Below are 16,418 nucleotides of genomic sequence, written 5' to 3'. Positions count from 1 at the left end.
AATATATATTTCTTATTGCGGGCGTACCTCAGGGCTATTGCCGGCTTGGGTTCCAGATCACCATCATAAAGCAAGTCGTAATATTTTTGGTGGCGGAGGGTCTTGATTTCAATTGGTGAAAAACGCAACATCTGTGAAGCACAATAAAGGGAAGTGCTATAAAACGAGGTGTGCCTGTATAGATGAAATGACCGAAGGCAGCCACCTGTCTGATGGGGTAGCAGTCACCATGGGCCAGGTGCAGCCCCTGCTGCCTCTCTTCTCTAACCATCAAGGAGCACGAGGTTTCACGAAGGCAGGGCCAGCTTGGATGGGGAGGGAGCAACTTTTTGATTCTCTTTGTCGGGTGAGGGGACTGATAAACAAAATGGATGTAGTCAGGCTCCCTCCTCACAAGCCCTGTGGTTTCTGGGGGGCCTTAGCTACAGCGTCCTATGTAATCTGAACTACAGCGTCCTATACAACCTGTAGAACGCAGGTGCACTGTGATTGATTGTGATGGATTATAGTACCAGGCCTTAAGCCACTATTACGCACCTTGTTCTAAGAACAGCCCTGCCTGTGCAGGCCAAGAGCTGGAGCTGTGCCTGTGCCTTGCTGTGACCTGCTGCTATGCCTGAATAAAGCTATGTCACATCTGCCCACGGCTCCTCACATACTCTTCCAGCTGCCAGAACTGCGCACCCCAAGCTTCGGTACCCCGAACCTGCAGAACACTGTTCATCTAGTTTTCATACATTTGTCACCATTATGGAGCACTCTGGTGGAGACTAGTACAGTAGCCAGGGGTCACGGGCCCACATATCCTGCCTGCCCAGGGGTGAAACCTGGTTCCCCCACTTTCTGTCTGTGTGACCTCAGGCAAGTTAATGAACTTCCCTGTGCCTCAATCTCATCTGTAAAATGAAGTGAAAATAGCACCTCCCTAGGACGTGGTTCCATAGTGTAGCGGTTAGCACGTCTGCTTTACACGCAGAAGGTCCTGCGTTCATGCCCCAGTGGAGCCATGGTCCATAGTCTAGGGCCATGCCACCCTGAACGTGCCCGATCCCATCTGATCTCGGAAGCTAAGCAGGGTCGGGTCTGGTTAGTACTTGGATGAGAGATCACCTAGGAAGACCAGAAGACCAGGCGCTGTAGGTATAAATAATAATAATAATAATTAAGTACCTTCCTCAGTGTAAGGGATTACATGAGTTATTCTCTGCAAAATGCTGGGAACTGTGCCTGGCACACAGCAAGTGCTCAATAAACATCAGTTGCTATTTTTTGTGCATATAGGTGCCGGGGATGCAACAGAGTCCAGGACAGACCAGGTTCCTGCTGGAGCTGACGGGCTGGGAGGGGCTAAGTAAAGAAGTAACTGTAGGTCATGCCAGGTGCTGGTAAGAGCCAATAAAGAAAAGAAAGCAGGGTAAGGGGACCAGGAAGGGTAGGGGTGCTGCTAGTTTGCCAGGTGGATTGACGAGGCGCTGGCCTTTGAGAGGCCTTGGTGAAAGGAAGGCGGGTCACCTTTGGGACCACGGGGTAAGAGAGACCGTGAGGTCTGGGAGGGTGGCTTCAGAAACCATGGAAAGGAGGTAGGTTTTTATTTTTGGTGTGATGGGCGGGGTCTGAGGCAGGGAATGTGGCAAGTTCTGTAGCCTTGCCTGGCTTCACAGAAGTTGGGAAATTGAGCTTAGGTTATTTTATCTGCATAATTGCTCTAGGAGATAGTGCTTTGCAGAGGAGGACTCTGCAGGGCAGGGCTTGACTGGGTTTGATACTTATCTAAGGAATCAAGCTGGATGAATAGTCTGTTTACTGCGGGAGGCTCCTGATAACCAGCTCCTTAGAATTTCATGAGCGACTCACCAAGTGTGGGTTAAAGGGGAAATGAGACTCCCTCTCTCTCTCTCTCTCTTTGGGACTTCTCAGCCCACGTGGAGCTCCATATTCAGAAACCAGCTAGCAGGTCCACCTCCTGAAAGTGAGGAGGTTGGGCTGAGAGGTTGTGTGGGGCAGACCTAAAGCAATGACCTGCTGTGTGGACTCGAGCTGCCACTGTCCCTCTCTGGAGCTCAGAATCTCCATTTTTTTGTTTTTGTTTTTGCAAGTGTCGATATGAATTTTTCTTTTTTACATTTTACTTTAAACTAAAATTACATACACATACATATTCTCATTTTCATAAGAGATTTATGTCCTAGTGTTTTCTACTTACGTCAAATGGGTTGTCTGGTATACCCCTCTGGAGAGTGTTTGCACCAGTGCTCTAGATAATTTCTCATTGCCAGGGCTACACATAACATTCTGGGAGAAATCACGTCACTTTAATTAAATCTCTTGTACACAATTTGTTGGTGGGGGAGTTCTGTTCATCATCTCTTTGGAAAGAGAAGAAATCTGAATGTTTTGTCCAGTCTGCCTTATTTCCAGTTCAGGTTTAGGTAGAGTGTAGACCTACTTATAAGTCTCTCGGATAGGTAGGTAGGTAGGTAGGTAGATTAGATAGACAGATAGAGAGATAGATGATAGATAATTTATATGTGAAATATATTATTCAGTTTGAAAATCTTGATTAATCTGATTTTTTTTTTTTGGTTTGCCCTCAAGCTTTAGGAGAAAGAGGCCAATCACAAATAAAGCTAATAGTATGGATTTATTCATGAAACCAAATTCCCAGTTAAGTAAAGAATTTGGCCCAATGGGTTCTATATCTTTAGCCCTTGAACAGTGTTTCAGAATCTCCATTTGTAAGAAGAGCAGCTGGCTCCTGGGCTGTGGTCTGGCTTTTGCCCTTTACCCAGAGGGTGGCAATACCAACCCTGCCCAGGCTGTCTGCCTTTTCACAAGATATTCTGGACCTATAAAAATAATTTTTATATTGACTACATATTAAAATATTTTGGATCGCCAAAATATTAGGTTAAATAAAACATTACCATTAATTTCACCTGTTTCTTTTTACTCTTTTTAATGTGGCTGCTAGAAGATATACAATTATGTATATGGCTTGCAGTATATATATATTTTTTCTTCCCCCTCACCAGCTTTATGCTTGCATTAGATTTTTATTGGACAGCACTCCTGTGGAAAATTAAATGCCTTCAAGAACTGATTAAATTAATTTATAATTAAAATTGCAACTCCCCCTCCCCGAGATTCCGGCTACCCTCATGGAGCACTTGTCACCTCAAATATTGTATACAAAATATGTAATACAAATATTGTAATACATATCTGTTATAGTTATTGCTTACTGTCTGTTCTTCTTGATAGAATATAAGCTCTAATAGGACAGAGCTTTGTCTATTTTGCTCAGTGATGTAGCCCTAAGTGGTTAGAACAGTACCAGGCAAATAGTAGGTGCTCAATAAATGGTGAATGACTGAATATAAACATAGAAAATGTGGCTGTGGGAGTTCTACAGTCACCAAATCTTCTGATTTTTCCAGAGAAGCTCCAAATGCAGATTTTCACATGTAAATTCCAGCTTTTCAAATGAAACGAATATAAATTATTTGAAAGCATCATGTGGGCCAAAAGAAACATTTCTGCAGCAGCTTTGGCAGCCTGTCTGCACCTGCTCTGGTCTAGATGATTCTGAAGGGTAATACACACTAGGCCAGGTGGGGAGGACCCCATTAGGAGAGGGGAGGAAAGTACCGAGCGGGGTTCCTCAAATCTGCCTGTCCCAGAAAAATTGTCTCTCCTGGATCAACATATATCTCAGGGTCTATTGTGGGTGGTAATTAAGGGACAACCCTCTCCTCCTGCAGCCCCATGAAGATGGATAATTTTTAAATATCAGCTTTAATGGGGAATAATTTACAGAAAACACAATTTACCAATTTCAGTGAATTTTGATGACTGTATACAGCCTGGCGATCACCACAATCCAGATATAGAACAGCCCCATGACCCAGAAATGTTCCCCTGTAACTCATTCCTAGGCAATGCCCCCCCTCACGCCCCCTCCCCGCTTGGGCCACCACTGAACTGCTGTGCGTGCTCTTCGAGTTTGCTCTCTTCTGGACTGTCATAGAAATGGAATCATTACGGTATGTGGTCTTTCGTGGTCTGACTTTTTTTTCACAAAGCTAATACTTTTGAGTGTTTTCCAAGATGGTGCCTGTATCATTTGTTTGTTCCTTTTTATTGTTGAGTAGTATTTTTTTGTATGAGTAGATTGCAATTTGTTTATACAATCTCCTGTTGATGGACATTTTGATTATTTCCTGTTTTTGGCTATTATAAATAGAGCTGCTATGAACATTCGTGTAAAATCTTTGTGTATGCATGTGCTTTCATTTCTCTTTGGTAAATACCTTGGGGTGGGAGGGCTGTATGGTAAATGTATTTTAAATTGGTAAGAAACTGAAGACACAAACACTTTCAGTGATCCTGGTTGAATACATGGTGCCCTGGCATCTATCTGCCTTTTAAATAAACCCCCCAGGTACAGCTAGGTGTCTGTGCTAGAAGATCTGGACTCTGAGATCCTTCAGCTCTGGTGGGCTGCTTTCCTTCTGCTTTCTGTCTATAGAGTCCAGAGATTTTAAACCCAAACCTCAACCCCCGAAAGGACCCAGAACTGAGATTCTGATAGGTTGATTCCACCTCAGAGGAACCCAGGTCTGGCTTAGGAGTGAGTCAACCCACAGTTATCTTCATTAGCTTAACATTATGATTATGGTAAATATACGATTGCGATCTTGCTGTCCTTTGTCTGGCATTTTCTGACTTTTTTTTATGAGCCTGAGATATTCTTCCTGCCCTTCTGGCGATAATGCAAGATGAAGTGTTCATTTGTTCATTCATTCATAGCACCTTTATTGAGTCTTTTCTGTGCTAAGCAACATCTAGGAGCTGAAGAAACATTTGTAAAAAGGATAAAACCTCTGCTCTTAGAAAACTTTTAGGGTGGATAAAGATAACATATGTGTAAACTAATAAGATAATCTCAGATCGCATTAAGCTCTGTAAAGAAAATACAATAAGGTAATAGATGAGGGGAACTTTAGATAGGGTATCAGGGAAATCCTCTCAAAGGTAGAACATTTGAAGCAAAAAAGAGTCGGTTTTATGACTCTCCAGAGCTGTTCTGCAGTCACTAGCCGCGTAATAAGTCTATTGAGCACTTGAAATGTGGCTAGTTTGAATTGAGATGTGCTGTAAGTGTAAAATACACACGAGATTTCAAAAACTAACTATGAAAAACCCTAAAATATCTCATTAATTTTTTTTTTTTGGCTATAGGTTGAGATGATAATATTCAGAACATACTGGGTTAAATAAAATATATTATTAATTCCACTTTTTTTCTTTTTCCTTTTTAGAAAAATGCACCAACTGAGTAAATTTAAAATCACTATGTGGCTTGCATTATATTTCTCTTGGACAGCAATGGTGTAACGGAAAAGGCGTCCTAAGGAGAGAGAATGGCAAATGAAAGGTCCTGAGGTGGGAACTGAAGGATGCTGGGGGCATGGTGGGTCAAGAAAAGAGTGGCAGAAATAGGAATGGACCAAATCCAAGAGGATCTTGGTGTCGGCTTTGTAAAGAGATGGGTTTTAAGTTGTAAGGAGGAAACCGTTTTAAGGAGGGAAGTGGCATGGTCTGAATTCTATTTCAACAGACTCCTGTGGCTGCTAAGCAGAGAACTGCCTAGATGATAAAAACTGGGCTAGTTGGAAAGCAGAGCGTTGTACAAGGAAGAATGCCCTTGTCTGGAGCAAGGAGAGAGGCTACCGAAGTAACACCCTCGGATGCGTTTGTGCCTTTTCTCAACGCCAAGTTTTTTGAGTGGAACCTTCTCAGATAAACCAATCAGGTATGCACGCAGGTTAACACACAGCACACAGAGAGGGCACGTACAGTCTACGGAAGGGATGAAAGTTCTTGGTGACTCCAAAGCAAGCTCTGTCGACTGGTGGCTCAAGATTGTTTCCCAGCCAGAAACTACTACGGCAGAAGGTCAGTCTTCGGCTCTCAGTAAACCTGTCTGTGATGCTCTCGGTCGGTCGGAGGTGTTCATTATAGACTGTCTGTCCTTTTAGGGTTGGAATCCTCATGCTTATCGGCTCCTGCAGTGGGGGCTTATCTACGGCTGACGTTTTCTGTGGTTTGGGGCATTTCGATCACACCCTAAAGGCGGTCCCATTATGTGCCGGTTGACATTACTGTCATGGCTCCCATAAAATCCATTTTGTAAAGTCCAAAGAGTCCTAAATTCTTTTTGCTCTTGATACCTGGGCTCTGCTACGGTCTGCGCCAGACGCGCTGGGGCCCCGCCCTCCCCCGCAGAGGCGGCGCCTTTCCTCCACTTAGCTTCTTTTGTTCCTTTGACATGACAGAGAACCTTAAGTATATTTGGGTTAACATAAGATTACGCCTCTGCATCGACGCACATAGTTAATACCATGAGAATATCAGGTCTTCCCAGTCTCAGCATCTATACGATTTCTCAGTATTTACTTTTCAGACATAAAATGAGCTAGAAATTTGGCTCCAATCTTTTACACGTAGAACAGCTCACCTTTCTCCTACTGGTTTCCTGGGACATAAAGTAAGATGTAATTGACCACTGAATCGGCCCGCCCGCGGGGGGCGCGGCGCCGGGAGCCCGGGACCCCAGTGTCAGGCCCTCTGGCCGTCTGAACTCCTCGGGGGAACCCTGGGGCGTCGGAGCCTCCGACGGCCCCAAGCCTGCCACTCTCATGGGGACCCCTGCGTCCGAGCTCCCGCAGGCACCCCAGCCACAGGCTCGGGGTGCCTGAGCCTCCCGGGACCCCGGCGTCCGTGTCCTGGGGCGTCCGATCCCCCATCCAACCGGGCACCTTTTCCAGGGTCCTGGCAGCATGGCACTCTGGGATTGGGAGGTGTCAGCCCACGTCCCTTCCCCACCTTGGTCTCATGCGGGATCCCAGTGTGCGAGCCCGCAACCTCACGCCCAGGAATGGGGCGACAGTCAGTTCTCCAAAGTGTCTTAACCACCCCCTTCACCGGCCTTCTGGGGTCATGCTCTGCGATGGGACATCAGGCTTCAAATCTGTCTTTATCCCTTGCTCTCCGGGGTCCTGCCCTGCTCGATCTCCTCCTCTCAGTTATGGGACCCCCGGCGCGGTTCCCTCCAGGCTTTATCTGGAAGGTGGGGTCTCTGTCTCTTGGAGCGGATCTTAGGGTTCTGAGAACAGAGCGGGTGTTGGGAGGGCTGTGGGAGCCTCGCCTAATGGGCAGTCTCGTTCCTGTGGGACCCCGGGCCTGACACCCTCCCGCCCCCGGCCCCCTATCTCCGAGCTCCCGGGCGCCGGCTGCACTAAGCCGGAGCCGCCTCTGGGAGGGACTCCGGGGTCCAGTTGCCAGTCCTTCCTACTCCCGGCTCTGGCCGCCCCTTGTGGGAGGGGCCTGGCTCAAGGTCATGCCCGGCGCTCTGTCCGCCTGTGGGCTGAGCACTGATCCCCAGTGTCACCTGCCCCACCGATTAGGAGAGGCCCGCTGGGTGTTAGTTCTGTGCAGCTGCCTCGTAGCCCTAATGGACCGGAGTGTAAACACTTTGGGATTCTGGCCAGTCTGGCGGCCCATCCTGACGCTGGATTCTGTGAAGTGGCCTCAAGCCTGGTGTAGATGCTTAGCAGAGCTAATCCTTTCTGGCTTGGGACTCATTTTCCTGACCAGGACATTTTACGGTGCTACTCACCCCATCTTCTTTTCATCTACTTTGCCGTTCTTCCGCCTGCAGGGTGAGTGGAGTAGGGCCTGATCTTGTGTACAAACTGACACTTGTTTGTTTCCCTTTTACTGGGAGAGCGTTTGTAGTGGGTACTTCAGAGAGTTTATTGGCATTAAGGGCAGTAACTTCAAAAGTAAAGGGTGCCCTGACTTTGGCGCTTTGCCTAAGTGTGTTTGGAGCCTGCATAATAAAACTAGATTAGTCAGGTTCACGTTTTGTTTTCACAGATTTACTTGTTTTAAGTTAAAATAAAGAAATGTTTCATTTACTTGGATTCTTAAACATTTCTTATTTTTAAAAATTTGTTCTTGTAACCTTTTTAAATGTAGCCAATAATCTCTAGCAGATTCCTAATTTTATACAAAATGTAGCTTTAAAAAAATCTGCAAAGAAATTAGTATTTCACCAAATGCTGTTTATTATTTACTTTTACTCTCATTGTTGACAAATAAAAGTTAATCTTATCTGGCAGTGCAAGACACTGTTGACAAAGAAAAATCAGTCTTTCCTGGAGTTCGAGTTAACTCTTACAGGGCCTGATGTTTTGGGTCTTCTCTGGGTGTGGCCGACTTTCAGTTGGGATAAGTGTGTCTCTTGGCACTAAGATGAATCACTGGAGGAGGAGCAGGTGCTTGGAAAGGATGCTGGAAGGGCTGGTTCCAAGTGGGATGCACGCCATAGCAAATCTGGAGTGGCCAACGTGGTGGGCTGGTGTCTGACTTGCTTCGCTCACAGCAAGATTTGGGGCTTATAATTCTAATTGAGACCTATGAGCTGAGTGATCTCGGGGTCCATTAAGATCCATTTAAACTTTTGTGTCTCAAGTCTCCTCATGTAAACTTTTTGTACTACTAAAAATAATCTTTGTATTTCTTGTGAGACTAATAAACACCAGTTATTATAATAGGCAGTGGGATTCAGTACTGAATGTAAATACTGAAGCTGGAACCAGAGGATTTCTGGCGTTTGTAATTACTAAGGTAGCTCATTGTATCAGCATCATCTGGTGCCCAGGTACCAGTAATGCAGCTCTAGGACATTCAAGAACAGTGATAAATCACTGCCTTCTCCCTTCCATTTATAGTATTTTTCAAATGATCCCTCTGAACAAATTTGCAAAATTGAATCAGGGAAGGCTTAAAGAGGATCTTTGCAGAATATGAAGTTCACTCATACAATCTCTTAGGGCATTTTGACTTAATCTGGGACAGGGTTTCTCCGTCTTGGCACTGTTGCATACTAGGCTAGATAATTCTTTGCTGTGGGGGGCCGTCTTGTGCATTGTAGAATGTTTAACAACTTCCATGATCTCTACCCACAAAATACCAGTAGCCACTTCCTAATCATGATAATCAGAAATGTCTCTAGACATTGCCAAATCACACCTGGATGAGAGCCTGTGATCAGGACAGTCTAGTCTCAAGATGAGTCACTAAAAGCAAACAGTTTAATGATCAGTTACGTTGAAAAGATAGGAACTTTGAATTGCAGGTAATATTTGGTAAATTTATAAGTGACTGTTCTTACAACTGCATCAAAATGAAGGTGTATTGGTTTGGTCTTCCGTTTACTAACAGGGCAACTTAAAGTGCTTCCCACCTCAGCTTTTCATAAATCTGTGCTTGGCATTTGCCCACCCTCGGGAAATAGATTAGTAAATTAGCTTAGAGAATCATCTATTTTTTTTTCTGTTGATTTCCTTTTTTTTTTCCCTTGCATAGATTCTTCTGTGACCATGAGAGAGAGAAATAAGGAATGACTCATGATTTTTAAACACCTGGTCTTGAGGATATAGTCATGTTGGAAGGGCTTGTAGCCTGGGTTCTCAATACCTACCTGGGGAAATACGTCAATAACCTGAACACTGACCAGCTCTCTGTGGCGCTTCTGAAAGGTGAGTACCTGTATCTCTTTTTGGTAAAGTATGCCTTTGCAGATGGCGTTTCTATTTTCTATATTCTTTCTGTTGTATTGAGAATAATAAAACATGATACCCAGATGGCTTTGTGCTAAATATGTGTAAAGGGAAATATGTTGTTCCATATGACGCCTGCTACATTAAAGGGTAACTTAAGTGTGTGGCTACACTGCTGTAGATTTTAGGGAACTATTAAATATTAAAAACAATTATACTACTGGTGACTGTTCTTTACCCCAGTTAATTTTTTAGCTTTATGAGACCTTATGGAGGCAGCCCTTATGGAGTGACAATGGCATTGGCTTTGGCTTCAGATCCTGTTGTGTTACTTATTAGCTATGCAAATAAGTCATTGAAATTTGGAGCCTCAGTTTCTTTAGAAAATGCCTCCCCAGGGTTGCTGTAAGGATCAGATGGAGTAACATTTGAAGCTCCCCTCCTGCTAGCATATAGTACATGCAGTAGAAGTTTTAAAATAGCTTACTGTGAAGTCTTCAATAGAATTTCTTAGGTCTTGTCTTGCTTAGTAAAGTACCAAAAACTTGAGACATTTTAGCCTTTATAAGCCTATACTTGGTAAATGCAGCCCAGTGATTTGGTGTGGGAATTGGAAAACTGCGTTTTTCTCCTCCTTGTTTTTACTTCTCTTTGCTCAGCTCAAAATGGAACCCTTTAACAATTCTGGAGAAAGGAGATAAAGTCAGTCTGCAGGCATGTAGCAGAGTCATAGTCCAGCAGCTTCCTGGGAGCCTGAGTTTGGCGAGAGGACCAGGACAGATCATCATGTGACTGGCTGCTGGAGACAGCCATGATACAGCATGCAGTGTAGTCAGAGGGTAGTGGTTCCCCTGTCGCCAGAAGTGTGGCTGTCTAGGTTTTTCTGATCCATCTGAACCAAACCAGTAAAATGACTGTGGCCCGACAGGCTGCGGGGAGCTCTCACGGTCACCCCTCCCACTCCTGTCCCTTCACTGGAAACAGAAGTGGCTTCTTCCTTAGTCTCCCGCTTTTTCTCCTGTCCTTACAAGGGAGCTGCTCAGTGCAAAGTGAAAGTAACCGGTCTGTCAGGGGAGAGGATGTGTTCAGAGTGCCATAGTCGTGTCAAGTTCACCTCTTTGGTCCCTTATTGAAGTTCTCATACACACTGTGAAGCTAACCGGGTCGAACAGGGCAGGTAACAGGGCCTAGGAAGAGAAGTGTCAACCACAGCCTTGCTAATAAAAGAGCAGTTCTTGAGAGTGGCATGGTAAGAAGGTGTTTTGCTGATGAAATGAATAGAGAGAAGTTTGTGGTATCTGATGTATCATGCAGTCTATACCAATAACAGAGTTCTCATCTCAGCAGTTTTAGACAGAATATGTCTTGTAGCCGCAATGGCGTGCATCTGCTGATTCTTTAAGCTTTTCTATGCTTATTTCTTTTAAAAAAATATTCTCTGGCTTTAAACGAACTTGTGGAATTTAAGGAATGTTTCTCTGAAGAATAGAAAGATGCTTTTTCTTTCATGATTGGTCTTAGTATGGTGCCCCGTCCTTATGGATCCAAAACACACCACAGTGCTTGGCCATAAAATTGTTAGGATGCCACAGTGTACTGAGAATGGCTTTGTAAAGTTGACGTTTTTTGTTGATCTTGATGATGTAGTTAAGCAGTATTTGGGGGTGGAGGGTATTAGATAGGAATAAGAATGTTCCTCAATCTGTCTGCAAATGTTTACTGTTCTAGATGCTTTGAGAAATGCAAAGGAGACTGAAATAGTGGTTAAGAGTGTGGGTTTTGTAGCCAGACTGAGTGTGAATCCTCGTTCTTGTGGAAATTACTCAAATTCATCATGCTTCCATCTCCCTTTCTGCAAATCAGAGATAATGTTAACTATCTCATGAGGTTTTGAACTGAACACATTAAGCTAAGTCCAAGTTCTTGGCGTATAGTGGGGCTTCAGTCAGTGGTAGCTGACCCATGATCGTCATGATTGGTGGGTTTGACTTGACGGGTAGATTGTGCGCACATGCCAAGAGTAATAAAAATGCAAAGTTAGCGTACGAGTAGTTGAAGAACAGAGATAGCTCTTGTATAAGGCCTCACTCATTCATTCATTCATCAGACACTCACTGAGCACCTGCTTTGGGTAAGGCTCTGTGTTATGGAGCCATACAAAAAGGGGAGATGGTAGAAGCTCAGGAATAGGGTCTAACCCCAGTAGCGTCACCACTTAAAAGCCCTTTGTGGGCAAGTTACTTAAGCCTCCTCTTCACCCCCGTCCCTCTTGCCACCTGGGATCAGATAGACCTGGCGTGAACTCTAGCACTACCACGTACCAGCTCTCTGAGTTTTAAGCAAACTGTCCTCTAAGTCTCGTTTTTCTCATCTCAAAAGCGAAGCAGATAGTAATATTTCCTCATACTGTTGTGAGGATTAAATGAGATAATGCAAACGCGGTGCTTGCTCTGCACATAGTGACATCTCACTAAGCGATAGCTGTTATTGTCATTATTATTACTATTACTGGTGCTGTTCTCCGTCCACCTCTATAGCCTGTGCCCTTGGAAGGCTGGCTGTGAACCTGTTGGGGAGACAAAATCACACAGAAATCCAGGCAGTATATATTAAACTGTTATACTGGAGATTTAGGCATAATGCGGTGGGGTGCACAGGAGGGAGCCCTTCTTCCTGTCGGTAGGACTTTGGGGAAGCTGTTATGGACATACCTTTTGAGGGGGTCTTAACAGGATTTCGATAGGGGCACGGCATGGGTCGCCACAGTCCAGGTAGGGTGAAGTGTGTGAGCGGAGGCAGAAAGCTGAAAACTTGCAGGGCAAGTTCAGGCTCAGAAGGTAGCGGCCGCCGGTGCCATGTCAAGGAGTTTGAACTTTGGGGTGTGGGCACATCTGTATATCTGTAACCCCAAAACTTAGATTTCCCTCTGTTTTCTTTTCATAAACTCGGAACTGCAGTTTGGCCCCTTAGATGACCTAGAGTCGGGGGAAGAGGCTTCCGTAGTCATTAGTCATCCCTGAAAATGACCCTCTGTGTTTACCTTAGTCCTGGTGACTACGTTTCTTGCTAATCTGAGATGAGGAATTTTGGCTGAGAGAGACGTCCATGAGTAAGCCTGCAAATTATCCACCTGGAAATAAGTGAACAATATTATCATATAAAGTACTCACCTATGCTGGGTGCTTTAGGGCCTGGCTCCTTGGAGGGGCCTGTCCCAGCGGGCCAGTGGGGTGCATATTTGAGTGGATGGGGAAGTGGGAGGCCTTCCGCCTTGAACCATGGCTGCTCCTGTTCTACTGGGGTTCTTTGTTATCACTTAGGCTGCTGTCCCTCCTGTGTTTCCTCTCCTTTCCAGGCCACCTCCTTCACTCTCTGTGCTTCAGCTTCTTTAATTTTTCATGTTGTGGATGGCCTACAATTCCTTCCACTTCTCCAAGCTGTACAGCAGCCAAGGAAAGCTTGAGCCGTCTGCCTTTGTGATAAATTTGGGTATCGAAAAATAGGGCAAGTGATTCAAATTGCAAATGTTACTCTTCAAAAGAAAAAGAAATGATATATTTTCCTCCCATTAAGTCATTTTCAACCAATAAGGAACATGGTTCATGATTTTTTTCCCCTTATGATCATTTTCTCCCCAAATGTGGAAACAGGGCTGTTTCTCGGCTCTCTGGGGTTGTTAATGTCTCCTTTTGGTTAGTCTTAAGTCTGTGGATCCCCCATGTAGACACATGTACCCACAAAAGTTTAAAAAATCAGTTGGCTGCATTTGCTTGGAATCCGCCAAATTGCTAGATTGGAATATTTCTTTAGCAGCCAGTCATGCACAAGTCTTGAATAGTCATTTAAATGGAAAAACAATGAAGTTTCTTGTATCAGTTTGTCTGGAGGAAAAGGCTTGCCTGCCTCTCTCCTGGGTTCTCTCACCAGTTAATGGTGCTGGGTGGTGGTTGTCTGTACTCCTCATTCTTGAAAATATGTATCTCAGACAGATTTAAGTGGCTCAGAAATTGCCTTGAATGGTGCCAACAGTTTTGTGGAACGATGGCTGTCTCCTGAGCTCTTCGAGGATGGGGACCCTGCCTTCTCTTTCTACATTCGCAGTGACCAGCACAGTGCCTAGAACAGGGGGTAGGGATTGGTGTACATGTGTGAATGAATGACTGCCTTAGCCGAGAGAGAGAGATCTGGCTGTACCCTCTTGGCTGTTCCTTTACACTGCTTTGGGTTTCAGTCATCCTAAAAGCTGAGTCTGGAAAGGACCTTCAGAGGCGGTTCTGCCTGGTTATTACACCTGTAAGTGGAGGTGCCGAGGGGGACACGTGGAGCTGGTCTGCCCAGAAGAGAGAGTATAATTCCTTTGGATGACCAGCTTTTTAAAAAACTCTTCATGGGCGCTCAGATATTGTGTGCAGTACGTCCATTTCTGGGAGTGTGGCCAGGTAGGAGGAGCTTGTTAAAAATACCAGATTTCTGTTTTTTAGTCCCACAGACACCTGGACAGGGACCCAGGAGCCAGCATTCCATTCCATCCCAGGCAATTTGAGCGGTAGTGGTCTTCCGGTGAACACCCAAACTAGGGCTCTGCAAACTGGCCGGCTGGCCGAATCCCACCCATGGGCTGAGAATGGCTTTTACATTTTTAAAGGCTTGTGAAAAAAACAAAAACAAAAGGAGAATATACAACAGGCACTCTGAAGCCTGAAATATTTGCTATCTGGCTCATTACAGAAAAAGTTAGGTCTCTGCCTAAATCCTTCATCTGTTGGTAAACTTAAGTTATTATTTACATGTCAGAATGAGATGGACAGGAAATTAGTGTAGATGAAGCACACAGGCTAGTGGTAGCTCTACCCACAGCTTTTTATAGCCTGCGTCTAGATATAAAGCTTTCCTTTTAACCTTCAGTGATTTGCACACAGTAGGCACCTCTCGCATTTGTCGGATAAACATTTCATGATGTTTTTATTTTTTAGGTGCTGTCGAATTAGAAAACTTACCATTAAAGAAAGATGCCTTGAAAGAACTGGAATTACCATTTGAAGTCAAAGCTGGTATGTGGAACGAAGGAAAAGGAGGCAGTTTTGAGTGTACATGTTTGAGAGATGAAAACGAAGGGCCCTTGAGTTTGGCTCCCTCTGACCAGGGCGAGGCAGGGTAGGAAGTGCAAAGTTTAGTTCTGTCTGAAAGTGTGATCTATAGGCCAGTAGGATCAGTATGACCTTGAGGCGGCTGTGGTGGGGAAGTCAGGTTCCCAGACCTACTCAATCAGAAACTCCAAGGGTGTGTCATTGAACCTACATTTTTAATAAGCACCTCAGGTGATTCTTAACATTTACTAAAGTGTGAGAGCTTCTAGATAGAGTTCTTATTTTCAGGAAATTCATTATAAATATTACTGAGAGAAGGTTTACTCTATTGAATGAAAGTGGGCTCTGGAACAGTATGCCTGGGTTATATTCTGCATCTGCCATTTTCTGGCTGTGTGACCTTGGGTAAGTTCCCTAACCACTCTGTGTGTGCTTCCTCATTCTTTAGATGGGATAATAATAGTTCCTACATCATGGGGTCATTGAGAGGAATACTTGCGTTGATACGTTAAAATAACATAGGACAGTACCTGGCACACTCAATAGATGTTTGTAATTACATAGGAGTTCTGCAGTTAATAAGTATGGCAAGGAAGCAAGAATTGTCATGGAATAAAAGTGTGCTGTATCGAATGACCACTTTTAAAATTATAAAATTAGTCGCTATTCAGGCACCCTTCATCACACAACAGTAGCCTGTTGATGTTAGTCTTTTTCTTATTTTGGGGTAGTCATATTACAATAAAATGCAGGTACAATGCAAATCAGTTGCTAGGTGGAATAGAATAGAATCTTGCAAAAGATTTAGGTTTTTTTGAAATCGATTCAAGTGATGATGGATAAATCGTCAAAATTGTAAGCAAAGGCACTGACAAGTTAGAATCTGAAAGATGCTCTCAAGAATGATGACACTGGGTACTTTCAAAAGAGTTGTTTTTCTGAATATCAAAGGATTAAGAGAGGCTCTTGGGAAAAATTGATGTTTTCTAATATTTTTGCAAAAATGATCCTTTTTATGCTTGTTCTGAAAAAGGTAAAGGAAACTTAACAGAAGTTATATTTGCAGTCACATAATTATCAGAATATTATGTATTCCTCTCTAATTAATTTTGGTTAAAATTGTATCTGTACTAATTACTGTTAAAATTCTTTATGTGTTATTAACCAGTGTTACCCCAATAAATTTAATTAAAAAATTCCTTGCTGTGAAAATGAGCATACTGTTACAATATGAATTTTATTAAATATAAAAAACTTATTTTAATTTTTCTAGATAAAAACCAAATTAAAGTTTTTTTCATGATCATAAAATTAGTTACTGGATTACACAGTTGACCACCTGGTGTTGTCATTAGAGATGCTATTGTTAATGAAATCCTTTTATCTTAAATATAACAGATTCGACTTGAATTTTAGATCTCTGAGGGAACCGATCATTCTCTGATAACGCGTGTTTCAGAAGTAGATTAGGTGGGCTGTGCGGAGAGCCATTAGGACAGTTCAGGTGTTCTTATGCGTTATTCCTTAGTGGCGACTTGCTGCTAATTAATTGAATTTAAAGAAGGCTTGTGATCTAGGAGGCTTGGCTAGAAATTTTGGAACTTGGGAAATGGGAATCGCAGTGCTAAGAGTCTCATTAGCCTTCCCGTGAGCCCTCGCGCCCGTGAGAGCCTCGCGCCCGTGAGCCCTCGCGCCCGTGAGC

The 16,418-nt window shown here is 43.9% G+C and overlaps 1 protein-coding gene and 1 pseudogene across 5 annotated transcripts in view; both read left to right on the top strand.

The window, feature by feature from the left end:
• Positions 1-1,016: 1,016 nt before the first annotated feature.
• LOC112481849 lies at positions 1,017-1,134 on the top strand (annotated as a pseudogene).
• A 6,283-nt stretch (positions 1,135-7,417) lies between these two features.
• VPS13D (vacuolar protein sorting 13 homolog D) overlaps positions 7,418-16,418 on the top strand; it is a 216,589-nt gene continuing 207,588 nt past the window's right edge. For 2 of the 5 annotated variants that reach the window (XM_025048627.1, XM_025048626.1), the window contains exons 1-3: positions 7,420-7,724; positions 9,436-9,608; positions 14,603-14,680. In XM_025048627.1, the coding sequence (XP_024904395.1) occupies positions 9,512-9,608; positions 14,603-14,680 (175 nt within the window). In that variant the 5' untranslated portion in view covers positions 7,420-7,724; positions 9,436-9,511. Of the gene's footprint in view, positions 7,725-9,435; positions 9,609-14,602; positions 14,681-16,418 lie in introns of all 5 variants that reach the window. The other 3 variants (XM_025048628.1, XM_015591347.2, XM_025048629.1) reach the window with 2 other exon arrangements.

This window comes from Pteropus alecto, unplaced genomic scaffold (assembly GCF_000325575.1).
Source record: "Pteropus alecto unplaced genomic scaffold, ASM32557v1 scaffold125, whole genome shotgun sequence".
Classification (NCBI taxonomy): Eukaryota; Metazoa; Chordata; class Mammalia; order Chiroptera; family Pteropodidae; genus Pteropus; species Pteropus alecto.
Note: the sequence above shows the minus strand (reverse complement) of the source record. Positions and strands in the feature narration are given on the sequence as shown.